General features: G+C 36.3%; 1 protein-coding gene across 1 annotated transcript in view; it reads right to left on the minus strand.

The window, feature by feature from the left end:
- SYNE1 (spectrin repeat containing nuclear envelope protein 1) overlaps positions 1–27,184 on the minus strand; it is a 425,086-nt gene that overhangs the window by 327,343 nt on the left and 70,559 nt on the right. The window contains exons 2-4 of the mRNA XM_069488737.1: positions 24,244–24,305; positions 9,109–9,204; positions 3,269–3,352 (exon numbers count right to left, since the gene is read on the minus strand). Coding sequence (XP_069344838.1) covers positions 3,269–3,352; positions 9,109–9,204; positions 24,244–24,305 — 242 coding nt within the window. The remainder of the gene's footprint in view (positions 1–3,268; positions 3,353–9,108; positions 9,205–24,243; positions 24,306–27,184) is intronic.

Here is a 27,184-nt window from a genome sequence, read left to right on the forward strand (position 1 = left end):
AAGATGGACCTTGTAAAAACAGATTTTCTATGAAAACAAGTCTTCCTTATAAACAACGCCTTTCATAGGTTAAGTCATTACATTTTTCTCTAAGACATTAATTCACAACTAACAATAAATATAACTCACAATAAAGTAGACATTATTTTCATACAACTGAAATGAGAGAATGAATGGCCTGAAAAACTCTAAATATCCTGTTCAACAAGGCTTCATTCAGTTTTCTATTATTATGGAAAACTAATGAAGGGTGAACGGGCAAAAGAGAAACCCTCCAATAAGAATGAGATTAGTATGACGCAGAAACACTGTCCAATGTTGTTTAAGAAGCTAAGATTGTTTTCTACACCATCCTAATGACTGGAATCTCTCTTGGGCATGAAGTTTGCCAACTGACTGAAATGTATACTGATTCATTGCATTACCAACTTATTAATATGTAAATTATTTAAGAGCCAGATCTTTTATTTTGTATTTTCCAGAATTCCTGCCTTATAGAAAGTACTCAATTATATATTTGTGAAGTAAATGAATTAATATAGTGCATAAAGTCTGAGAAGAAACTAATGGGATCATTCTATTCCCAGAAGTATCTGGGAATAAAGCTCGTTTTAGTACTGCCAGGCACAGACTTCCTAAATTCTCACAAATTAGCAAAGGCTAAATCTAAGGGGATTGGTGCAGCCCTTTTGGAGGGAAATATGGCAATATCTAACAAAATTACATGCATACTTACCTTTGACCTGGCAATCACACTTCAAGAAATTTATCTAGAAGATCCACCTCCAATAATATGAAAGTACTTATGCACATGGTTATCAATTACACCATTGTTTGCTTTTGGAAAGTATTAGAAACAACCTAAATGTCCATTCATAAGAGAGTGGTTGAATAAACTGTGGGACACAGAGGCGATGGAATACTATGCAACTGTAAAAACTAATAAGGAAATCTCTATAAACTGACTTGGAGTGAATTCCCAGGATATACTGCTGAATGAAAAAACAAAATACATCTCTAGTATACTACTCTTCATGTCAAAAAGAAAGGGTATATGAAAACACATCTTAGTTATGAAAAAAATCACAGAAAGGATGTCAGATACCAGAAAGACTGGTTACCTAGAAGTGGGAATTACAGTTACAGTGAGGGAATAAGAATGAAGTATAGGAATGAAGAGATGGGTTGTGATTTTTCAAGTCTAACTTTTGCTCTTGGAACTATGGTAATGTCTCACTCTCAAAATGAATAAACAAAATCAACCAGAATGTGTGTGTTTACAGGGGCAAAATGGAACACAATAACAAACAAACCTACCTCTACGACAAATGAATAACATAATCACACTGAAGGGGATGGGGAAGAATAGAACAAACCTAAGCACATTTCAGAAATGGTCTTTTGAGCCTGAGCAGCATAGCGAGACTTGGTCTCTACAAAAAATTTAAAAATTAGCTGGGTGTGGTGATGCACACCTATAGTCCCAGCTGCTTGAGAGGCTGAGACAGGAGGATCACTTGAGTCCAGGAGTTCAAGGCCACAGTGAGCTATGCTACTGCACTCCAGCCTGGGTGACAGAGCGAGAGAGACCCTGTCTCAAAAAACAACAAAACAACAACAACAAAAGTCTTTTGACTGGATACTGTAATGGTAAAGACAAAAAGAACTATACACAAATACTATTCTCCAGTTTGTAAATCTGTTTCTCACAGGGGTATGGGTTAGCAATTCTGAAACTATTTTATGTGTATTCACATAGGGTTGAAAAAATAAGTAAATAAATTATAGATAAGAGCCAGGTTTTTCATTACCAGAGAAAGCAGAAATAAATAAACACATAAGGCTAGAATAAACTTTGTGGTATTGGACTAGAATCAGAGGTATCAGTTTGAACTAATAGTTTATACACACACACATAGGAGAAGTTAAATATGTATAATTAGTATATGTATATATACAGAGAGAGAGAGAGAGAGGCATAGATATATGTATATACATGGGTTAGTAAACTTACACATTTTCTAGATCTATCTGCTGAGAGGGCCTAGGAACAATAACACCCCAGGAGCAATGAGCACACCTAGCACTGAGATCTTGGTTTCTGAATACCATTCACCAATAAAAGGAATGAAGCCTTCTTAGAGAAGTGGTTAATTCCAGACCTGGGATATAAGTTAAGTCTAGAACATCTGTAGTTTCAGAAAATTAAGAAAGTGCTTGAAACATAGATGAGGTTGTATCAAAAGGGTGGATGTAGGAGCCAGCCTGAAGGAATTCTTAACGGCCAAAGCTGAATGATTTGAGCAACAAAATGATAATTATGACAATAGTGATGGATTATAACTATAGAATAAAATAAAGAAAAATGAATCCATACTGAAATAAATAATTGAATAAACAAATAAATTTATTTTATGCATACAGAACAATTCCAATTAATAAATGCAGAAAGAATGAAGGAAATACAAAATCATCACTAGGCAAGCAGCACAGAAATAATTACTGAAGTGGATTCTAAAATCAGTTGAGCAAAAGTTTGAAGAGAAGTAGAAAATTAGCACGGTCTCAATTCTCTCCCCTAAGTTATTTCTCAACTATAAAGGGAAAAATAGTAACTCTACCATAATAAAACATGGCAGACACCATCTTACCAAGTGGTCAAGGTTAACATCATCAGTAATAAGACATATCAGAACCCTGTATCCATTAATAGGCCCTGGGAGGAATACAACCTCACTTCCCTGGGATTCTTGCCAAAAACGTCTAATTTCAATCTAATCATGAGAAAACATCATACAAACACAAACTGAGAGATGTTCAGCAAAAACTGACCAGTAGTTATCAAAAGTGTCAAGGTCATAAAAGACTTAAGGAAAGAATGAAGACTTATCATAGAATTGGGGAGATAATTAAATTAAGTAAATGCAAGGTGTGATGCTGGATTGGATCCTGGAACAGAAACAAAACAAGGTGGAACATTGTTGAAATTAGACTAATGTCTATGCTTTAGTTAATAGGATCATACCTATTTTAATTTCCTTATTTTGATAATAAGGTTACTATGATTGTGTACATTCTTAACATTATATAATGAATGAAGTGTAGACATGAAATCTCTTTTTTGCAATTTTTGATAAATCTATAATTATCTTACAATAATATTGCATGTCTATATAGATTGCATGCAGCGTTTTGACCCCACAGACAATACTGGAAACATCAGTATGTCCATGCCTTCTTTCTGAATATTTCTTTTTTTCTCTCTTACCTTTCTTCCTTCAAGGAATTTCAGTGCTGTGCCGATGTTAGCCACAGCATGGATTCGCTTCATCCGGCGTCCTTGTTCACAAGGCTGCAAAAAGAGAAATAATAAGAATAAAACAAAATGCACACATTAAAAAGTTATAAAATTTACTATTTAAATGGATTAAAAATATACTTGAAGAATATTCAAGAGCAACCAATGTTACTCAATTTCTATAAAGGTTAGCAAACGCATAAAAGAGTGATTTCCACAGCACTCTGACGATATACTAATTTAGTCAATAAAAACATTCATTCTCAGCTTATCTGTTAATCTATGCTACTGTATGCCTAAAAGCAGAAATTCTTAAAACTCCTACGTTATCTATTGAGACTGTCACTCCCATAATTTAGGAAATATATACATGAAAAATACTTGGTCACTTAGCATTTCTTTCAGTCATGTGAACGTGTAAGGATACTGATAGTATCAGTAACGTTTCTTGATTTGAACGACCAAAATATATGGCATATATAAGCCAAGGTTAAAAAACAGGATTGTGAGAATGAAACGGTGTGTTCTGTACATGGATACTCTATGTGTGTTTAAGTAACCAAAATTGACTATGTGCTTTCTCTGTGCCACCCTGTTAATTCAAAAACAAAAAATAATTTCAATGAAGTGTATGTTATAAGCTTCCTTTACATTAACAGGAAGCATGCCGTAAGGTCGTAAGGCTGCACAGAGAAAAAAACTAGTCTCTTCTCTGTGAGCCTAGAGCTCTAAATAATCTCCCATTGAAATTCAAAACAAAGTAGCTTTTAATTTCCAAATAATATTGTGCCAGGTGGTAATTTTTATGACATGATGTGAAACAAATATTTAAATAGATGATATACTTTTTAATATTTATTTATTCTTTACTGAGAATGCTGTTATATAGGACCATAGTTTCATTATTAGTTCACGCACAGCTCATTAATTTAGTTTATTTAGTTAATTATCTTTTATAATGTATAAAGCACCTGTGAACCTGCCAGCTAAAACAAAGCCAGGGCTCACAATTAAATGTGAAAGCCACATTCTGCAACGCCACCACCATTCGTTTCATCCTCTGCCTTCCTGCACCCAGGCAACCATCGCACTAAACCCAGCCCAGTGCCTTCCTTCTCATATAGATTCATTTCAGTCACAGGCATTCTTAAAAAGTATTTTAGCTTTTAGCTTAATATAAAGAACACCTCTGCATTAATCCTTTGAGAGTTACTTTTCCACATACTTAGCTCTAAGATTCATCTATATTGTTGCCTTTCATTGCATTTCATTCATTTTATATAATAGAGTATATTATATAATATATTATAGAATATTCTATATTTGACATTATACAATATAGAATATATTACTCTATAGCAATATAGCTATGTAATATGCCTTTTATATACTTTCCTGATGTGAATCTGGGTTGTTTTCAGGTTATTGCTATTGTGATACACTCATAGATCATTCTTGGACTTCTCACCTTTTGCACTAGCAGAGCTTCTCTTTGATGTACACGAAAGAGTAGAATTTCTAAGTCGGAGGGAATGTGACTTATGAGCTCGTAAAGTAAGGCCAACCTTTTCCAAAATGGTTGTACTACTACTTTTCACTCTTACCAGCATTACAAAAATAATCTTTATCCATGTCCTCGCCAACACTTGATTTTGACATATATTTTAAAAATATTTTTCAACTGAATGTATGTAAAATATATGTACTATTTTTCACTATGGCCTTCATTTGCATTTCCCTGATGAGCAATGATGTGGGCATCTCTTCCTCTGTTCACTGGCAATGTGTGTAACACGCCTTTTCACATTTCTTGCCCAGGTTTTCCTTTGGTTTATTTGTACCCTTATTGTTTGGAAAATGTTATTTATATATTTTTGATTTAATCCTCTCCTAATCCTTTCACAACATAAGTTGTGAATATCTTCTACAAGTTTGTAACTTCTTTTGACACTTTCTTTAAAGATGTTTTATATTTATTTATTTATTTATATTTATTTATTTTTTTGAGACAGAGTCACGCTCCGTTGCCCAGGCTGGAGTGCTGTAGCATCAGCCTAGCTCACAGCAACCTCAAACTCCTAAGCTCAAGCAATCCTCCTGCCTCAACCTCCTGAGTATCTGGGACTACAGGCATGTACCACCACACTCAGCTAATATTTTCTATTTTTAGTAGAGATGGGTCTTGCTCTTGCTCAGGATGGTCTCGAACTCCTGATCTTAAGCGATCCTCCAGCTTTGGCCTCCCAGAGTGCTAGGATTACAAGTGTGAGCCACCATACCCAGCCAACGATTTTTTATTTTAAAAATGTTCTTAATTTTAATAAAGTTAAAGATAGCAATCTTTTATTGTCAGTATTTTTGTTTCTTATTGAATAATTTTTTCTACCATTAAGTCTAAAATATATTCACTTATATTTTCCCTAAGAGCTTAAAGTGTTTTTGTCATTAGGTCCTTAATCCATGTAGATTTGATTTTTGTGTAGGCCATAAGGATCCAATTTTATCTTTTTCTATTAAAATAAACATTATTTTCCTATTCCATTTATTGAACAGTCCTGCTTTCCCCCCAGATCTGACATATACTAAAGTTCCATGTATGCCTTGTCTGTTTTTGGACTATATTGCATTTGTCAATATGCCCATACCATACATACTATATTGTCTAAGGTGATACAGCTTCATTGTAAGATCTGATATTTCATAGGGCAAATACTTTATCTCTGCTTTTCTTCTTCAGATGTATCATGGCTAAGTGAGAAAGATATAAACATCTATTGTGTTGTCCAATCACATATTTGTACCTATTTTTATACAACTTAACCTATTCTAATTAGTACAATTATTCTTTCTACTAGGCTACAAGTAGCTTTGAGGGCACCAAACATATCTCATTCATCTGTGCTTTCCTTAGAGAGTATAAAGTAGTACCTTACCCATAATAGGTACTCCAGAAATGTTACAATGATTATCAGACAATGCAACCTTGTTGCAGAATTGAGTTCTATTCTAAATATATGATCAATGACTTACAGAGTCATCTGGAGAATATGCAAGGAGCTTTGATGCTCAAGATTTCCATTTTATTCATTGTTTACTTCTTACTATATTATTAGGCTTCTCTTGATTGCAAAGTTTTGAAGATCTTTGTAAAAAATACTGTACAGAATATTAACAAAATAGGTACAAAATAAGTTTCTCTGTAGTCCTTACCCTCTATTCATATTGCTTCTATTGTTGTTAATTTTTCAATGACAATTTCTCAAATTCTTAAAAAAATTCCTAAGTGCAAAATTAAATTAGTGTTCCTATGTTTATGTGCAGTGTAAGATATGTAATCACTTATTCATTTAAGGAGTAAATGTTCTACAAATAATATTCAAGGCATGTAGAAAAATCCAAGAATAATAATATAAAATTTTTACAATTCCCTAAGACCTTAAATAAAATCATAGATAAAGGTGTTGCAATAGGTTAGTAAAGGGTGCTAGAATACTGAGATTCTGCTGTAACCCTGAGATGCTGGCAGTAGAGGGGATGCTAAGCCATTTGGCCACATTTTCCAGATGATCATGTCTAGGGTTCTCAGTAGGGTTCTATTCATCACATAATTACAGATTCCTGGACAATGTTAATGCCTCTAAGGAAAATGCTCTTGCCCACACCATCCCTTTGAAAAGCTCTAAAGGAATGTCTAGAATGCTTATTCCTTTAAATTAGGCTCTTCATCTTAATGTGGTCCTGAACCATAATGCATATATGTACAAAATTTAAATAGCCATTGCCACAGCATATTTGTAATTTCAGAATCATTTTATTTTATGAAATACAGAATATTGAAGAATTCAATATAAATAAATAAATAATAAAGGTTAAATCAGAAAATTCTCTTCTATGTTTCGCTTTCCCTATCTGTTAAATGAGAATGCTATGATTTTTTTCTGAAATTTCTTCTAGCTTTAAGATCCCATAATTCTAACTATGTCTGAATATGTCGGGCACTTAAACAGAAGTAGGATTTTTATGTCAAAAATACACACTTTTTCTAGAATAACTTAGCTTGGCAGTTAAATCCCTCTCAAAATTTCTGTATACTGTTGGCCAAGTACAATGATAGAACTATATTGACACTTAGAATGACACATATACTTCTTAAATGCTTGTATGAATATGAAGACTCCTTTAACTTACAAGTAAATAGCTTAATTAAGGAGGATATATAAAGATGGCCACATATATCAGGCAACCAAAGGACTATATATTTCAATCTAATACCTCCCACATCCTAATGCTTACCCAGTTTACTTAGCTAAAATATATGCCTATATATTCCAAATTGGCTGCTCATATACATTTAGTCTGATTTCTTTCAAAGCAGAGGTTAAGACAGGGACTTGGGTGCATGTAGTTTATTCGGGAGGTGATGATCTTAGGCAGTAGGAGTGAGGATGTGTGGCGAGTGAGCCCGGGAAGGAGAAAAACCCAACAAAGTGTATGCTAATGGGGGTTGCTGCTGTGAGCAACTGGAGCTCAATCCCACAGGGGACCCTATGGGAATCTAGAAGATATATGTAAAATATGCCTCAGAATGGCCCCTCTTAAAAATTCAAGGGTGGAGCATTTTTATTCATGGACTCTCATTTCCATTCGTTGAGGATCCTTTGGGACCATTAACTCTCCAACACTTCAGGGCTGCCATGTGCAACCTGTGGCTTTGATAAGAGCCCTGAGGCAGAAACCCAGAGAGATGCTACCAGTGCTTGAGGTGAGAGGCTGCCAGAGCATATGGGCAATGTCTACCACCGATGGAGCTGAGATGGGACATGGGGCACCAAGAGTATCTGCTGCAGTGTAAATCCAATTAGATAAACAATTGGTACAAAAGTATTATCAGTTTATATTTTCCAACAAAAAACTCTTCTACAAAAGTTATTTTGAGGACTCCCTATACAAAATTAATTTGAAATTTATGTTTAGATACAAATACTCTTTAAAATACTCAATTAGCCAAGTATAATGATAGTATAGTTACTGCTAAGATGCAAGAGTTAAAGAAAAAAAGTACTCCTAATTTTGGACTCTGTTTCTAATATGTTATCCAACATCCTGAAGATTATTTCCTGAAGTCATTTTTCCAATTACGACAAACATTATTTATAAATAATTTATGTTTACAAACTACTTACTGTTCTATACTCTGAAATGAAAAAAAATAAGCAAGAAAAATAAATATTTTATTATTGGATAATGTAGGAAAATAACTTTACAGCTGTCAATACCGTTTTTCACTCTGCTGGTTCCACAGCACATAAAATCAACTCTGAACAGGCTGTTCTTGTTACAAATGACTGATGATGGATGATGTCAACAAGAGAATAAAAAATGTCACATGGTTTCAAGCTTAACTTTCAACAAACAACTATATAAATACACAGATATGGACCAACAATCCTTTCCAAATGGAAAGCAAACACTCAAAGTGAGGTAGATGTTAATTTGCTACTAATCTTCCTGGATACCATACAGATGTAATAGTTAACCATGCTAGCTACGGCTGAAGTTCTTTACTCTTACTTCTAAGGTTGCTACTGTAAACATAATGTTTTAAATCCATTAGGGTGCACAGCCACAAGAAGGGAAATTTATTCCTGTTCCCAGAAGTGACTGGTAGACCAGTGTTTCCTTTATGCTACCAACTACAAAAGAGAAGAACTTTCTCTTATATGGGCAGTACCTACATAAGGGAAACTCCAACAGTCCCCAAATTCCAAATGGGAACACTTTGATGAGCATGGTCACAAAAAAATTCTTACCAGTTTCTGCCCAGATAGGACCTCCAGGAGAGCAAGCAGCTTAACACCATCTTTCATGTCTTCGAAAAGGTCATCCACCACCATTGGGGGTTTCCGCTGTAAAATGAAAAAGAGGAATAAATACAAAAAAAAAAAACAAACAAAAAATCTCTCTCTCTCTCCCCCCCCCACCTTTGCTACTCACTGTAGTGAAATTTGTAGAAAAAATAAATTTCTGTATACCTTAACTCTATTTTGGATATAATTGTCTATTACCCTCTGATAATTACAAGAAGTAAAACAATTCAGTGGAAATAAAACTCAACATTCAAGAATGTCAGAAGATTTAATGCTTGGGCTTTAACATATATAGCAGCTTCTTTCTAGGAAGAGATTTTTTACAACTCCACTCTGAGTGAGCCACATTACTGTGGCTTAAGAAGGTTTGGCCCTTCTATAGGACATTCTCACCAAGGCAACCTCATTCATTAGCTCCGTGTCCTGTTGAAGGAGCACTGTTGGCAAAGCCCAGGTCACAGATTTAATCTCCCTGTGGATTAGTTAGCTGGTATGTTCTGTTTCACATCCTGGGGGATCTAGCAAGCCTTCTCTTAATGGCATTGAACCCAAAAGATCATAAGCCCAAGAGTACACACTGAGCAGGGAAAATCCATCACCACTGCTGGGAAAATAAGCCAAAGTCCTTAGTTAATTCATGGAGGGTCTTTTATTTTTTATGAAGGTTTTAAAAATACTCAATATGCTGGAGTTCATCAAACCTTGAATTAGGGTCTATTTTGGCTCAGAAGAAAGTAAAAAAGCAATGATCCCAATTCTGGTTGTCAAAAGAAGGGAGGTGCTCACTGATTTCTCATAGAATCATAATTTCTTCCATTTATCCACTAAGTTCAAGCTCTATAGTTTTCTGCTTCCCACTGAATCTTGTTAAAGGCCTGATGCTCAATTTCTGACTTTCAACTTTCTTTCCTAAAAAAAAAAATGTGTTCTATGTAGAGATATTAAATCACCAAATGTCTAGATGAAATATGACTTTTTTCCTCTACCCACTGATAGGGAGCATTTATATTTCTCTTATGAATGTATAAATTACAGTCTCTGAATGGTGCAATTCTAATTTTAAATGTATTTTTCTCTCTTTATAAAATGCACAGCTGAACACATTTTGTTCTCATGCTGTTAAATACATGTTCAAAAATAAGAGTTTTCGTGTTCAATCATTTTCCTTAAAATTCCACCATTGGCACTACTTCTTATACAGCAAAAATGTAATAGTGATTTTATGTTCTAAGCATATAAATAAAATTATTCAGAATAAAAGGAGTCATTAAAATGAAAACTATTTGGTGTGATAATCAAAATTATTGTATTAGCCATATATAGTCATTAAAGTATGATCTATTTATCATTCAAAGTGTCCATTCATATCCTAATAATTTAAATAAGTAAAACAATGAGAAAAAAGTTCATAAATGTGTGATATGTTCCATAAGCAAACATGAGTGCAGTTTTTCATACATTGCGTTAACCTGAATATGTAAAAAATACTTAAAGAAAGCAGATAATTCTCATGAAATAATAAAGATTCCAAAAAAATTTAAACCATAAGAATGGTAAAATGCATGCACTTATCTGTTCTGCTTTTAAAGATACACAGTTCTCTGCACTTCGAAGAACATTTTCTCTTGACCTCACTTATATCTCTCATTTTTTTCCCTCTTGTATCTCTACTGATGCTGCACATGTTCCCTTTTTCCCCTCCAGTTGTTCCCTGTGTGATGCTCCTGGAACGGCCTTCAGATCAGCAGTGACTGCTGAACAGTAGCCTCCTCTCCAGTCTACATAGGCCACTGCTGATACCATCTGCTCCCTGATCTGCTCCTCCCCAAACCTCTGTAATCAGACTACCTTGTTCACAGGCACCAGTCTCTCTCTCTCTCTCTCTCTCTCTCTCTCGTTTTCTCTCTGTCTCTCTTCTTCCTAATTATGGCCATCCACCAAACTCAATCCTGAGTCCTTCGTTCTTTATAAAATCTTGTCTGCATAGATATGACTCTTGCATCCTTCCTTCCAGTTAAGTGTCCTCTCCTAAACATTGTCCAGCTCGTGGCAAGCACACAATATGTATTGCTGGCTCTCACTAACTGACTGAATGAATGTAAATATTGTGTGAAACCAATAAAATACCTTCATTCATCAAAAATTATACCAGAATAAAAAAACCTTAGTAATCATTAGACATGCTTTGCTATCCCACTTTGCATAAGATATTATAGATAGCAAATGCTCAACTAGGGGAATCTTTCACCATGGTGACTACATCACATTTATTTTTTGTAACAATGTTTTAATAGTAAATCTTTCAACTAAAATGTTTCTCCTGTCACAAATACAGCACCAATATGACCACTTTAGTAGGACTTGGGTCATAGTGTGGAAGGCCAAAAGGAAGAGTTAGAAATGAATATTTATTGGAGCCTGACTTCATGGAAAGTAAAGACAATGTGGTTTTGCAGTTTGTTCTAATTTGCAGTTTTAAGCGCTAGATAGAAATCTATCAAGCACTTTCCAAGACCACAATTATCTTTTTTTTAATTAAAGGAAAATTGTGATAAGCTCTGTGTATTTGTACAGAATTTGGGAAAATTATATCTTCCTTGGCCTTACCAGTCCTTTTTAGCACGTGCTACCATGGAACCAAGACATATTCATGCTGAGTCTGAGGTGGTTCAAGCAATGGACCTTCTGGGGGGGGGGGGCGATGAGGTGGCAGGGAGACGGGAGAGAACAAGACAAGAAAGAGATACTTTGCTTGATACCCCTTCTAGAAGCTCTTCTCAAACTGGGTTTAAACCCTAAGTTCTAGCTCTAAAAAGGTTGCCTGGTCTCTAAAAGTCTCCAAAAACTGAGGGAAAATGCACAGGCCTCTGTTGCTAGGGAGCTGGCATTGCCTGGCTCTACGCTTGGTAGTGAATTCATGAGTGGAGCAGACCTCACAGGGCTCTTTTCCCTATTTCTTCTCCTCCTTGTGCCACAACAGCCCCTTGGTAACATATAATGAGATTCATTCCCTTTCTCTTAGGACTTAAAAGAGATCAAATATTTCTCCTTGAACTTTATGAAACCTGGGGAAACACAGGCATCTTGGACAGCATTTTTATTAACCATTTCCCATATTTTGTAAAAATAATTTATTCTCTAACATTGTGTGTGCATATATGTGTGTGCGTGGCAAGAGATACGGGTCTAGTTTCATTCTTCTGCATATGGATAACCAGTTTTCCCAGCTCCGTTTATCAAAGAGACTGTCCTTTCTCCACTGGTTCTTGGTACCATTGTCAAAGATTAGTTCACTATAGAAGTGCAGTTTTATTTCTGGGTTCTCTATTCTGTTCCATTGGTCTGTGTCTGTTTTTATGCCAGTACCGTGCTGTTTTAGTTACTATAGCTCTGTAGTATAATTCAAAGTCAGGTAATGTGATTCCTCCAGTTTTGTTCTTTTGCTCAGGATGGCTTTGACTTTTCTGGGTCTTTTTGTAGTTCCATATAAATTTTAGGATTATTTTTTCTATTTCTATGAAGAATGTCATTGGTATTTTGAAGGAAATTTCATTCAATTCTGTAGGTTGATTTAGGTAGTATGGACTTTTTAACAATGTTGATTCTTCCAATTCATGAGCATGAAATAATCTTCCATTTTTTTGTGTTCTCCTCAATTTCTTTCATCAATATATTATAGTTTTCATTACAGAAATCTTTCACTTCCATTTTTAAAGACAGGAGTTTCTTTGGAATGTGCAAGGTTTGAGCAATCCAGGCCTGCTGAATTAACCTTTTCCAGCCCAGTTGGCTTTTCCTTCTAATACTCTGAGGTACCCAGTATTCATAGATCTCTCTCTTTCTCTTTCTTCTTGGTTAAATCATCTAAAATCAATTTTATTTACTTGCAATGAAACGAAGCATAATTGACATGTGTGTCTAATGTGTTACTAGTTTGCAAACACTGTTGTGAGTGTAACAATTTACATTTCAGTGTCTTCCCACTCCCACTTAATGAAGAGACTCATATAAATGATCAAAATTAAACCTGTTCTGTAAGATGGGAGTCTATATTTTGAGAGGAAACTGACTGTATTTTTTTTATTATAGTAGTTTTTATTATATATGCAGTTTCAGTTACCTGCAGTCAACCACTGTCCCAAAATATTAAGTGGAAAATTCCAGAAAGAAACAACTGATACATTTTAAATTGCATGCCATTCTAAGTAGCATGATGAAATCTCAAGCCATCCCACTCCCTCTTGCCCGGGACGAGAATCATCCTTTTGTCCAGTGTATCCATGCTGTCTACTAGACTCTACTCACCTATGAGTCACATAGTAGCCATCTAGGTTATCAGATCCCCTGTCATCTTTCTGCAGTGTTTGTGTTCATGTCACCCTCATTTTACTTAATAATGGCCTCAAAGCACAAGAGTAGTGTTGCTGGCAATTTGGATATGCAAAAGAGAAGCTGCTTCCTTTAAGTGAAAAGGTGAAAATTCTCAACTTAATAAGGAAAGAAAAAAATCATATGCTAAGGTTGCTAAGATCTACAGTAGGAATGGGTGTTTTATCCATGAAATTATAAAGAAGGAAAAAGAAATTCATGCTAGTTTTGCTGTCACACCTCAAAATGCAAAAGTTATGGCCACACTGCATGATAAGTGCTTAGTTAAGATGCACAAGGCATTAAATTTGTGAGTAGAAGACATAAACAGAAACGTGTTCTGGTTGATAGCAATCGGGTTTGGTACTATCTGTGGTTTCAGGAATCCACTGGGGGTCTTGAGACACATCCCCTTCATATAAGTAGGTACTACTGTAGTTTAAATTTTTAATTGTGCTAAACTATACGTAATATAAAATCTACCAGTTCAGTCATTTTTAAGTGTACAGTTCAATAGTATTAAGTATTTCCACATCATTGTGCAATTATTATGCAACAATCTCTAGAAATATTTTCATTTTGAAAAACTGAAACTCTATATCCATTAAACAACAACTTTCCATTTCTTCTTCCCTTCAGCCCCTGCCACCATCAGTCAACTTTCTTTTCAATAATTCTGACTACTCTCAATATCTCATATAAGTAGAATCACACAGTATTTGTCATTTTGTAACTGGGTTATTGCACTTAGCATAATGTTCTCAAGATCCATTCACGTTATAGCAGATGCCAGAATTCCCTTCCTTTTTAAGGCTGAATAACAGTCCACTGTATGAATACACCTTATATTGTGTATCCATTCATTTGTCAATGGCCACCTGGGTTGCCTCCAACTTCTAGCTATTGCGATTAATGCCACTGAACATAGGTGCACCAATATCTCTTGAAGACTTTGCTTTCAATTCTTTTGGATATGTACTCAGAAGTTGAAATCTGCTATTTTTATTTTTATTTTTTTTAGGAACTGCCATACTGCTTTCCATAGTGGCTGCTTTGGGGAAGAACAGAAACCTACTTTTAAACATTATTAGCGTATCATTACTTCATCAGCAGATACCTACACATCGTCTAGAGTCTTACTTTCTAGTGACCAATGTCATGCAGCTATAAAGTAGATTTTCAGCATTACAGATTTAGTCATTAGCAAAGAAGAGGATAAAATCATGTCATGTCAGGAGCATCTGGGTCCTCATTTGCCATTATCACTTTTAGTCTTCTACTAAATGCTTTTCTCTCTCGGGGAAGGAGCTCTCAAAACATTTTATGACCATAAAAAGCTACAGCATTTTAGTTTAAAATACTAAACACATATCCTATGGTTTAATATTTGTGATTGCTGATACTTAGTGATACCCATAAAACTGAACTAGAAAATGCCTAAAGGAAAAGCCCACGCCACAGGTAACTATTTACTTCAGTTGAAACACACACCCTGTTGAGCACAATCAGGAACAGGAATCAGAGTCCTGGCCTGAGATAGTCACAAAACTGCCTTCTGCTCAGTGTGTGGGAAGGTCTCAAGGGGAGGGCTGCTTCTCCGGGTGCATTCTGTGCACCTTGAAACCTCTGTGCACAGATGGCCCAAACTTTAAGAAGCAGACAAACCACTACTTCTAGGAACTATTTCACAGGCTGAGAGATAGTATATGGGGACAAATTCTCATCCCAGGACTAGTCTAGGGTTATTGTCCACTCTGATGGTTATCTGCTGGGTGGGAGCAACATGCTAAACAACAGGAACAGAGAGAGGAGTGGGAAGGGAAGAGAGGTTAACCAGCAGATGTGGAGCAAGTTACCTCCCTAAAGGTTGGCAAAGAGCCCACCACACTAAAATGTGTCAAAATGCCAAAGCAGCCTTGGACCAGATCAATAAAGTCATGACTATAGCCACTGACAATGGTCAAATAAAATTAATTTAATGTCTGAAAGTTTTGTCATTTTATTCAGAAAATCTAATTAAATGTTCCCAATATCTCCAGAAATAAGGTGAAGTAATTTAAAAATGGCATGTGTAATCTGTTCCTCTTTCACTTTCTTTATAACGGCACTACTGTGATTATTTTCCACCTCTAATTGGCAAAGGTGGGAAGATATTCCCCATTCTTTTTTGTTTCCTGTGACAGACAGCATAATTATTTCCACTTCCTTGATTATTTAGTTCAATTCTGAATACTTATCCCAAAGGCAATAACTTCCCTCCTTCCCAGCTTTAAATCTGCTTGGAAAACTCTTCTTTTAAACATTTTCAGATGTAATAAAGTTCTTTTTACTACAGAGTCTAAAAGAAGCATAATCCCCAAGTGATTTATTTTACTCAGTGCAAAGTTAGGGTTGATGCCTCTCTTTTGCTCACGCTCAATATCTGATCCATCAACAAATCTTGTTGGCTTCATTTTCAAAATGCATCCAGAACCCAACCACCTCTCACCACCTCCACTGCTGTTATCTTGGTCCAAGTCACGAGACCCTTGCCCGGATGACTTCAACAACCTCCAGCTCATCTCCTTCCTTCTGCCCTCACTTGAGTCTAACAGAACAGCCTCTGGATCTTCCTTGCTGCCCACGGCCTCCATTAAGATGTAAGTCCATACTGGAGGGATTATTTTTCCTGGTTTGTTCACTGCCACATTCTCAGTATAGAATATTGCCTAGCTTATTAAACAGTATTTAAAATTATTTGTTGAATGAGTGGATGAATAAATAAAATACATATCTAAAGAAGGAAGTTTGACATATATTAGCAAAATGTTTATTAATCCACATAAACTTTGTAAGATATATATCCATAGTATCAACAAATTAATATATCCCATAGATAAATTAATAAATGCTATTAATTTTGAAATGGTGATTTTTGTTTGTAATATTTTAGTTGTATATTTGGAAATAACTAATTTATTGTTAACCCTATGTAACTATAGGGTTAATAAATTAAAGCAGGTTTTTCCCCAGCTTTATTAATATATAATTGACAAATAAAACTTGAATATATGTACATGTATTTACAGTGTACAATGTGATGTTTTGATATATGTATACATTGTGAAATGATTAAATCAAGCTAATTAACATCTATTATTTCACATACCTAATGTAGAATCAGAAAAACAACTAAAATTATTTTGGGGGTGAAATATTATATTTACCTTTTACTCTCTGATTCTGTATCTTCCTGTCTTAGTTCATTAATAGTTCTACCAGAGTGTGTACAAGGAAACAGATGGCAGTAAAATTCAGCTTAGAAAGTGTTTCCATGTTATCTTTCTGCACTGCTGGTGGAAAGACAATTAAAGAAGATGAAAGCCACCACTAAAGTGGTATTTTATGACTATGGAGACATCATTCAAAGTCATAATTAGCATGGATTATTTTAGAAAAACATAGTAAGTTTAAAGTGTTCCTTTTAAAGAAGTATATAAATCTAACTTGGTATTAAAATAAAATGTGTTCTTTATGGAATCTGTTATGGGTTGAATTGTGTCTGCCCCCAGGACATATTGAAATATTAATCACCAGTACTGCAGAATGTGAACTTATTTGGAAACAGAGTCTTTAGAGAGGTAATCAAGTTAAAATGAGGTCACTAGCATGGGTCCCAATCCAACAACTTGTGCCCTGCACAATGGGGAAATTTGGACACAGATACAGACATCCACAGAGCAGACTGCAGTGACGCAGCTGCAAGCCAAGAACTGTCAGGTGTGCAGGAGACCACCAGGAGCCAGAAGAGGCAAGAAAAGATTCTACCCAGACCCTCAGAAGGAGCATGGCCTTCTAGCTTCCAGAACTGTGAGATAATAAATTTCTCATTTTAAGCCACCCAATATGTGATATTTTGTTATGGCAGCAATAGCAATTAATAGAGAACCTAAACAATGTCTTATCATGCTTTTTCCACCATTCTTCTAAGGAGTGAGAAGGTGCTCATATCATGCCTGAGTTCATCCCAAAGACAGTATTTAAAATGTTCAATGCCTACTCTTGATAGCTCCATCAATTAAGGCTGGCAGATGGCTAAAGGACTACTCATTGCATATTGAAAGGAAGGTCCATTTATATTAATACAAACACTAAAAATGGCTATTTGACATGAGTGGATTAATAAAATGTGGTATATGTATATCATGGAATTCTACTCATTCACAAAAAACAATGGAGATATAGCACCTCTTGTATTATCCTGGATAGAGCCCATTCTACTAAGTGAAGTATGACAAGAATGGAAAAACAAGCACCACATGTACTCACCATCAAATTGGTATTAACTGAACAACACTTAAGTGCACATATAGTAGTAACATTCATCGGGTGTCGGGCGGTGGGAGTGGGGAGGAGGGGATGGGTATATTCATACCTAATGGGTGCGGTGAGCACTGTCTGGGGGATGGACATGCTTCAAGCTCTGACTTGGGTGGGGCAAAGGAAATATATGTAACCTAAACATTTGTACCCCCATAATATGCTGAAATTAAAAAAAGGTTATTTGAGACTGATATTCCCCCCAAAGGACCAAGCCATGTATTTATTTCATAGCCAAATATAATACCATAAAGATTAAATCAAGGATGTTTAAATATAAATATAATATTCTATTCCATTTGACAAAATGAGATAAAATGTGAAACTACAAGCATTTGATAACAACATATAATCAATATAAATATTAAGATTATACTAGCTCTAATTTAAAAATATAACTGTTTATAAAGATTTTTTTTGGAAAAGATTTTTTCAAACTGCTTCCTTTGGGGGGCCAAAGTAGCAATACACAAGTATAATAGCCTATATCCATATCTTGCATAAAATTTAGGAATTTTCTAAGATAAATTTTAAAATGTGAAAGAACTAACATTTTTTAACTGTCTAATTTTAATATATTGATCCTAATATAATTTCTTTGCTCAAGAATGCAAAGACTATACTGGTAGGCCTAAGAAATCTGTAGCCATTAGGTGGGAATCTCTTCAAATTTCAAGTCCACTCCACCTCCATCTTCGTCTCTCTGCCTATCCCACCCTTAGGTACACCGACAGCCACCTTTCTTATTCCCACTCTAGTCTCAGGGGAGGGGAGATTTCTCTCCTTGGTACAAACCTCCACCCTCCACCCATGCTCTTGATTTGCTCTCTCACCTCCCCCAGAGACTTGTACCTTCAGAATAACCGTTCTCTCCTTCTTCAGCTTTTCCCTCTCTACTGGTTCTTGGTCGTTACCTTCCATACAGACACACACTCAAGCCCAACATTTATTAAAACAGCTCTTACCTGATCCAATTTTCTGCACTGGCTGATACTCTAAGTGTCCTAATATCCTTACCTCTCATTTACTCATCGGCTTACTGGAATCTGGTTTCTACTATAATGTGCCTACTCCCAATGGTGGCCAACTACTTCCTAATTACCAAATCAAATGGGTCCATCTTTGCCAAGTAATTCCTCTGTCTAAACTGAACTTAGTAGCCTTTCCCCGGGCCTCTTGTATTTCCTGTCTCTGTGAATGATCTTAATCATTTGCTCAAGTCAGAAGTCTAAAAGTCATTCCTGACTCCTTCTCCTCCAAAGTTCCAATTAATTACTCAGTTCTATCAAGTCCACCCCTAAACATCTTTTCAATTTATCTACTTTTCTCTATTCCCCACCACTGCTTTAGTCCAAGGTGCCCTCACCTCTCATCTGACTTAGGGCCAGGCCACTCTACCTCCAATCTTACTTGTTCCTGTTCTAATTAAAGAGAGAGAAAGAGAGGAGAGAGAGAGAGAGATGTTTAGGGTCAGAGTGATCCTTTCATTCTCCTGCAAATATTCTTTCCCACTGTCCATAACACAATGTCCAAATGTTTTTATTTTATTTTGTGTTACAATGACTTTATTATATTAATAATAATTTATTATTATGCATTCTTGCTAAATCCTTGTATCTGAGATTCTTCTCTATGGCTCTTTTTCCATTAGATTTTTTTTTTATTTCAACATATTATGGGGGTACAAAAGTTTAGGTTACGTATATTGCCCTCCCCCCTCCCCCCCACCTCCCGAATCAGAGCTTTGACCAACTCTGTTTTCTCTGTTGCCATTACACTGCTAGAATCCACACTTTCAGCTATTCTGAGCTGCTCCCATTCCGTTTACTGTACCGTGCTCTTTCTCACCTCTCCACTTTTGAAAGCATTGGTTTCTTCACCTACCCAACCCCAAGATCTTTCTCAGGTCCCGGCTTAAATCCATCTTCCTCTGAAAGCCTACTGATGCCCTCCTTCAGATCATCTGTGTGGTTGGAGGTGTTTGCCATGTGCTCGCCTGTCACCCTGCACTTCCCTTCTCTTGGACTCATCACACACATGTCATTGTAATGGTTTGTCTCCTCTGCTAGATGATCGATGACATGATGGCACCAACTATGTCTGTCTTTGTTCACAATCTCTAGCACATAATAGTTGCTTAATAAGTATTTGTTGAATAACTAAATAAACAAGTAAATCATGTGCGTATAACACAGTGATTCAGGCCTGTTATGGAAGAATGTTTGTGTCTTCCCCAAAATTCATACGCTGAAGCCTTAACCCTCGACGCGATTGTATTTGGAGGCAAGGCCTTTGAGAGCTAATTAGGTTTAGATGAGGTCATCAGGGTGGGGCCCCCATGATGGGATTTATTAGTGTCCTTATAAGAAAAGGAAGAGAGACCATAACTTTCTCTCTGTCCACCATGTGAGGACACAGTGAGAAGGAGCTCTCCATCTATAAGCCAGGAAGAAAGCCTTCACCAAGAACTGAATCTGCCAGCACCAGGATCTTTGGGCTTCCAGCCTCCAGAACTGTGAGAAATAAATATTTGTTGTTTAAGCCACCCGGTCTGTGGTATTTCATTATAGCAGCCTGGTTTGACTGACAGTGACCAAGCATAGGAAAAGTCTGGCTTTGTCACTTGTTAAGTGACCAAGAGCTGATCAGTTAACTCTAAGCTTCAGGTTCATAATCTATAAAATAGTAAAAATAATACATTTGCTTGTTCTTGTGAGGATTAAATAAAATAAAAGATAGAGTTGCTAAGACACAGTAATCAGCACATAAGTGCTCAATAAACAGCAGCTCTGCAGTCTAGAAACATATTTTGATGAATGCTTACAAGCTAGAGCTGAGGCAGGAACTTAACTTTGAAAAACCATCACTCAAAATCAATATTGGGCTAATTAAGGAAAAAAAAAAACCCTCCACCTTCTTTCATTAACAGAGCTAACAGAATAGAAAGATATAGGTTTTTTTCTTGGAAAGGAAGAAAATTATAGGTTCCTTGTCTAAAATTGGAGCCCCATCCTTGAAAGGAATTATCAGGTATATGAAATAACTACAACCCACTAATTTTGGTCTATTATAGTACATTGACAATTTGTGATTTGCAATGTCTTGCATAATTACAGAAACATGAAGACTTCAATTTGCAAACAAAACAAACATCAAAATAATGAACAGATAATTATACCCCCAAATTTGAATAATATATATCTGTGTAATAAAAATGGCATAAAAACACAGAGAAAAATCCCTAGGTGTTTTTTTCTACTTTTAATAAAATTTTTGTTTTAAGAAAAGTATAGTTTTAAAAAACAGATTGCACTCTTATTTGCATCCTGTCTCTTCATACTGCTGTCATAATGTTTATAACGAATTATTGTAATAGAATGGAATGTCATCAGCAAAAGACTTTAATTATAAGTAAACAGTTTATGAATTTGTAACTGAGCAAAGCAGTCAAGAACAAAAATGAAAATTTCTTATTGAAAAACCTTCCCAAATTCATCCTCATAAACATCTTCTGAACATCTCCCAATGCACCCAAGATTGAATGACCTAGGACAGAAGGACCAACTTTCTTGCTTCTTAACTAAAACTGATAGCTCTTAAACCTGCCACTGCCTATTAGTAAAGCTATATTTGGAACTGGTCAATTTCCAAAGATGAATTTGAGAAACTAGATATAAATATTCTTTTCAAATAGAGAGTCTTTTAAATTGTCCTTTAAAATAAAATTTGTATTTCTTTAGGTAGCTTAAAAACCTTAAAGAGGGCATTTCAGTGGCAAGATATAATCACAGAATTCAGAATTTATCATTCTAATTTAAATCAACAAAAACTCTCATGATTGTTGTGTAAAAATTTTCAGACAATAAACATCCTGCAAAAATCTTTATAAGTTGCATTCCAGAAAAGTTGAAACTTTTTTTTTCTTGGCCAATTTAGCACTTTTCTCCCTTCTTGTTCTAAGAGATAAAATAACTTAGGGCATCATGTTGCATAATAGGTTATTTAAAACTAATATCTTGATTACCAGCATAAAAAATATTTTCAAAATGGGTCATTTTTCTCACCTTTATTGGTAGATATCAACATAAAATTGTGGGGAGAGACTACAACTGAGAAATAAAATGTATTGTAATTTTTAAAAATGGTTTGGTTTTCAGATTATCTGAAAAAATTCCAAAGCACAGACCTATGTATACCAGGGATTGCCAATAAGGAAACATCGGAAATGAAAGGGGAAGAAGCTCACTATTGCCATCATTACTGGATCAAGCTCCCATCCCTAACTATTAAAAATTTTGAAGAATGTTTTAATAGTGCAAGGAAATGGGGATTCTCATAAGCTCTTGGGATATATTAAAATTATAACTGTGCTCATACCTGTTGAGACTATTCACCCACTTCTAGAACTTTATCCTAAGAAGAAAAGCCACACAGTATTCAAAGATGTATGTCCAAGGACTTTCACTGTAATATTTTTTTTTTTTTTTGAGACAGAGTCTCACTCTGTTGCCCAGGCTAGAGTGAGTGCCGTGGCGTCAGCCTAGCTCACAGCAACCTCAAACTCCTGAGCTCAAGCGATCCTCCTGTCTCAGCCTCCCGAGTAGCTGGGACTACAGGCATGCGCCACCATGCCCGGCTAATTTTTTCTATATATTTTTAGCTGTCCATATAATTGTTTTCTATTTTTAGTAGAGGTGGGGTCTCGCTCTTTGCTCAGGCTGGTCTCGAACTCCTGAGCTCAAACGATCCGCCCACCTCGGCCTCCCAGAGTGCTAGGATTACAGGCGTGAGCCACCGCGCCCGGCCCTTTCACTGTAATATTTTATATAATATTAAACAACTGGAAACCACCTAAATGACCATCAATAGGCAAATGGCCAATGCAGGCAGATAGATATAATAAAGTATATTTAGCAATTAAAATGATTATGTAGACCTATTTAATGACATGGAAAGATGTGTTGAGTGAAATAGAGGCTTCTAGAAGAGTACCCTATAACACGGTTTATATGAAACAGTGTCTGTGTGCAGAAAAATGTTGACCAATATTTTAGGGATGATTATATCTGGATTGTGTGATTTAAGATTATTTTTAATTACTGTACACTTTGTAAGAGGTTTATTTTTAATATTATGTACAATTAGCATCTAACCTTTTTATGCTATGAAAAAACAGTAACTCTATTTTCATTTTGGAAAAACAAAATCTTCCCTAACTGATGACAGTTCTGTAATATAAGCAGCGGCCGGCTGGCACCAACCAAGGCTGGGGAAAATGAGCCCCAAGTCTCAAGCCTACTGCGTTCACTGCCTCTTTACAGGGAAGATTCTGGCGGCAACCACTATGCCAGAGGACTCCCCTCTCATCAAGTGGCTTTTGGAAAGAGGTTATAGGAACGGTGATCCCAGTGCATTCTGTATCGAGACACGTCATTCTAGTGTTCTTTCGTTGCTGGATTCTGAGCTGGCCTAGTAAAGTGTCTTACTAATTTCTTCCTGTTTTCAAAGCCTAGCATAGATATGAAGTAAGTCACTAATTTGTAGAATGGGATTAAAATAAATTGTCATGCTTTGTTAGCTTCTGAACTATAAAGAAGGCCCAATCAAAAACTGCCCATAGGGTTGTGCCTCACATAGTATGAGCACTGCTCTCAACAAAAGGACCCTCTAACTTAATTCAGACAACTGTCCTAGCATCTGAATTTAGTTTTACAAATGTGATGTTTCTTGGTTTGTTTTTCTATCAGCAGTGTAAGAAATTAATTCTATTATAATGTACCAAGATTGAAATTTATTTTATATTAGTATTTATGTTCAAAGACAATGCACACATAATCACCTAATACTGCCTAATGTTAGTGTAGAAAAATCTCAAAATGATTGTAGCCTTTTTAGTGTCCTAACACTAAAACAGTTACTTTTTAATCAGAACACCTGAGAGGGAGCAGAGATATTGTCATGGTCTCCTGAGATAAATCCTTTGCTCAGCACAGACCACTCGTTGCTTCTTTCCGTTCCAAATAGAAACAAACACACACAAACAAAAATCCAGCACAAATTCTCCTTTTGATATGACACACACATTAGTACAGAAGAAATAATTGGATGAAATATTTCCTCAAGATTCACGGAACTGACATGAAGTAACTTGACTCTAGCTATCAGTTCATTTCCTCCCAGAAACAACGTTAGCAAACACCACGCTTAGCAACAGTTAAACCAACCAACAGAATTGCCAATCATTGGTTAGTAATAGCAACATTATCTACAGCAACATTCCTTTTTACTGTGCATTTGATGATTTATTGGCTCAAACTAAGTAAACCCATAACTCTGGGTCGTTTCCTTTACCTTGGCCAGATGAGAGTTGATCCATTTTGTGAAAGTGCGTTTTTGTACTATCTCTTGCTCATCTAGAAGAAAAAAAATACCTAGTTAGATAAAATAATATGTCATAAAGTTGTATCACAGTTACACAAATCTAGAAGGAATCATAAAATTATTTTATCTTCTAATTCATTTTACCAAGTATTGTCTTGAAGGAAGAGTCAATACAACTCCAACTGCATAATCAGTTAGACTATTCCTTTAAAATTATCAGCAAATACTTTAAAATTTGTATTATGTTAGCCCTATGTTTACCTTCATTCACTTATTAAAAGTTCACTGGTAAATTATAATTCAACAAAGCTATTAAAAATAAAAGTTCACTGAGACTAAGGGCCAAGTTTTATGCCAGATGCAAAAGGATACAGAGAGATGAACAGGGCAAGGTCTCCACCATGAAAGATCTAGAGGTGGAGACGGACGTGCCAGGGCGTACGGATAGTAGAGGCTTACACAGTAATGTGGTCAGACAGAGCTGTATACGTGAGCATTATAGGAACGTAGTCCAGTTGGGGAGTGTGGTGAGTTCATCCTAGGGTGACCTCCCCCAAATCCCACCTTGTGGAGCACTCATTTCTGTGTAGGCAGAGTGTGGGTGGAAACTGTGACTTGTGTCCAGTCAATAGGCTATGACAAAAGTGATGAGATGTCACACCCATGATCATGTTACTTTATGTCACTCCATCTTAGCTGACTGGAGGGAGAGATTCCCCTGCTGGCCGTGAAGACCCAGGTAGGCATGCTGTGAGCTTCCCACAGAGAGGGCTGGTGTCAGGGCACTGTGGGCTCCTTAGGGAGCAGAGGGCAGCCTCCCACCAGCAGCTGGTAAGAAGCTGGGCCCTTAGTCAAACAGCCACAGGAAATGAATTCTGCTAACAACATGAACAAGTCTCAAAGTGGATTCTTCCCTAGTTGAGCCTTTGGAGGAGAATGAAGCCCAGCTGACACCTTAGTTACAGCCTTGTGAGACCCTGAGCAGATGATGTAGCTAAACTGTGCGTGGAGTCCTCACACACACAAATCTGGAGATAATAAATGCATATTGTTTTAAACTGCAACGTTTGTGGCAATTTGTTACGTAGCAAGAGAAAACTAATATAGGAAGAAAAAGAGGTATGTTCAGAAAGGCTTTAATTAGAGATATAAAGAGATGAGGGGTATAGTTTAACAATACCTCTAAAGGAAAAACTGCATTCCATTTGCTCTGCCAACATCTACTGAGTGTCAGCTGTGCATAAAGCACTAGACCAGATGTTGTGGGGGACACATATAAATAAGATGACTTCAATTCCTCTACTCTTTCAGGGATGATGCTCAAATCTACATCTCTATCCCTGACTTTTCCTGGGCTTCAGCTCAGAACATTTGAATATCTACTAGAATGCAAAGCCCATGAGGACAGCAGCTTGGTTCCCAGTCCCTAAAGGTGTGACCAATAGGAATGACCTGAATGAAGAAAATAAATAACAAAACCTTTCAATTTGGAGGAACTTCAGATACATCATCCATAAAATTAACAGACTGTCATTACTTCTAATGTATTTTAAACATGCTCTTTTGTTTTAACTTTCTAGTGCACATCAAACACAAACCAGTATAACAGTAGGTGACACTTTCTATGTACCAGGTACTAATGCATAGATTGATAGGTCATATTATATAATTATTTTAAACTCAAAATAATGTGTCGGTGACTATAATGGGGGAACATATAAAGTGCTAAGAGAACATAAAGACAGGAGCAAGTAGTTGTTCTTTTGGGTAATGAAATAGACTGGAAGTTCCAGGAAAACTAAAGACAAGAGGTACCATTAAGTTGAACATCAGATAATAAAAGGAAATTTGCAGGTGGAGAAAGTAGATAACTTTCTAGGAAAAAGAGGCAGCATTTAAAAAGCATGGTATAATATATTGAATTGACAGTGAAAATCTGTTACGGCTAGACTATAAAGTGAGGAAGGGTTAAGAAGAGATTGGAAGTGAGCCTGGAGCAGGTTATTAAAGCCTTTCTATGCCAAGGAATTTGGTCTCTATCTGATGGGCAATAGGAGCCTCAATGATTTAAACAAGATAAAGCCACAGTCACATTAGACCTGAGACACTGACGGCAGTGGAGAGGTTTAACTGGAGGGAAAAGAACATGGGAACAGGGAGAGTATTTGGGAACGCACTACTAGAACACATGCTACAAGTAATGAATTCTGTTCTAGGGCAGTGCCAACAGGGATGAAATGCATAAAATGGCTGAAAGGTAATTACCAGAAGTAGAATCAAAAAGAAGCAGAGAGATAAGAGCTAAGAGTGCTTTCTAGATTTCTGCTTGAGAGGGAAGATTCTGAGAATTCAGAGCCATTGCAAATGCATTATAAAATGGAGGAGATGGCTTCACAGGGCAGAGGAGAGGTGGGGCTTGAGAAGCCACATACAAAGCAGGTGTTGCATAGATAGGAAGCTGTAATAGGCTCTGATTTAAGACCAGTTTTTGATTCAGGTAAGTATTACTGGGTGGAGGTAGTTCAAATTCCCCTTGTCTTTTTTTTCCAAGCTGGCTGGCTGGAGACGTCAAATGCCAATTCTCCTCAGAAAGAGGAACCAAAGTTACAGGTGAATAATCTGCTCGAGTGGAACATTAAGGGGAGAGTGCTGACACCTATTGGAGAGCTCACAGGAAGAAACTAGGACACAGAAACAGAAGGAAGCAAGAGGCTGGCAGTGATCAAATTCTGAGGGATTTGGTATTGCATGGAAAGGGCATGTGGGAGTGTTTCGGATCCCCTCACCCTTGCAGCAGGCTGCTGGTTCCTGAGCTCACAGAGAGCTCCTTTGACTTTGCAAGCCCAAGCACTGGTGTGGGCGGAGATTTGGGTCCTTCTTAAAGGCATTGTACCAAGTTGCCAGCTCATGC

The sequence above is a fragment of the Eulemur rufifrons genome, chromosome 15 (genome assembly GCF_041146395.1).
Source record: "Eulemur rufifrons isolate Redbay chromosome 15, OSU_ERuf_1, whole genome shotgun sequence".
Lineage (NCBI taxonomy): Eukaryota > Metazoa > Chordata > Mammalia > Primates > Lemuridae > Eulemur > Eulemur rufifrons.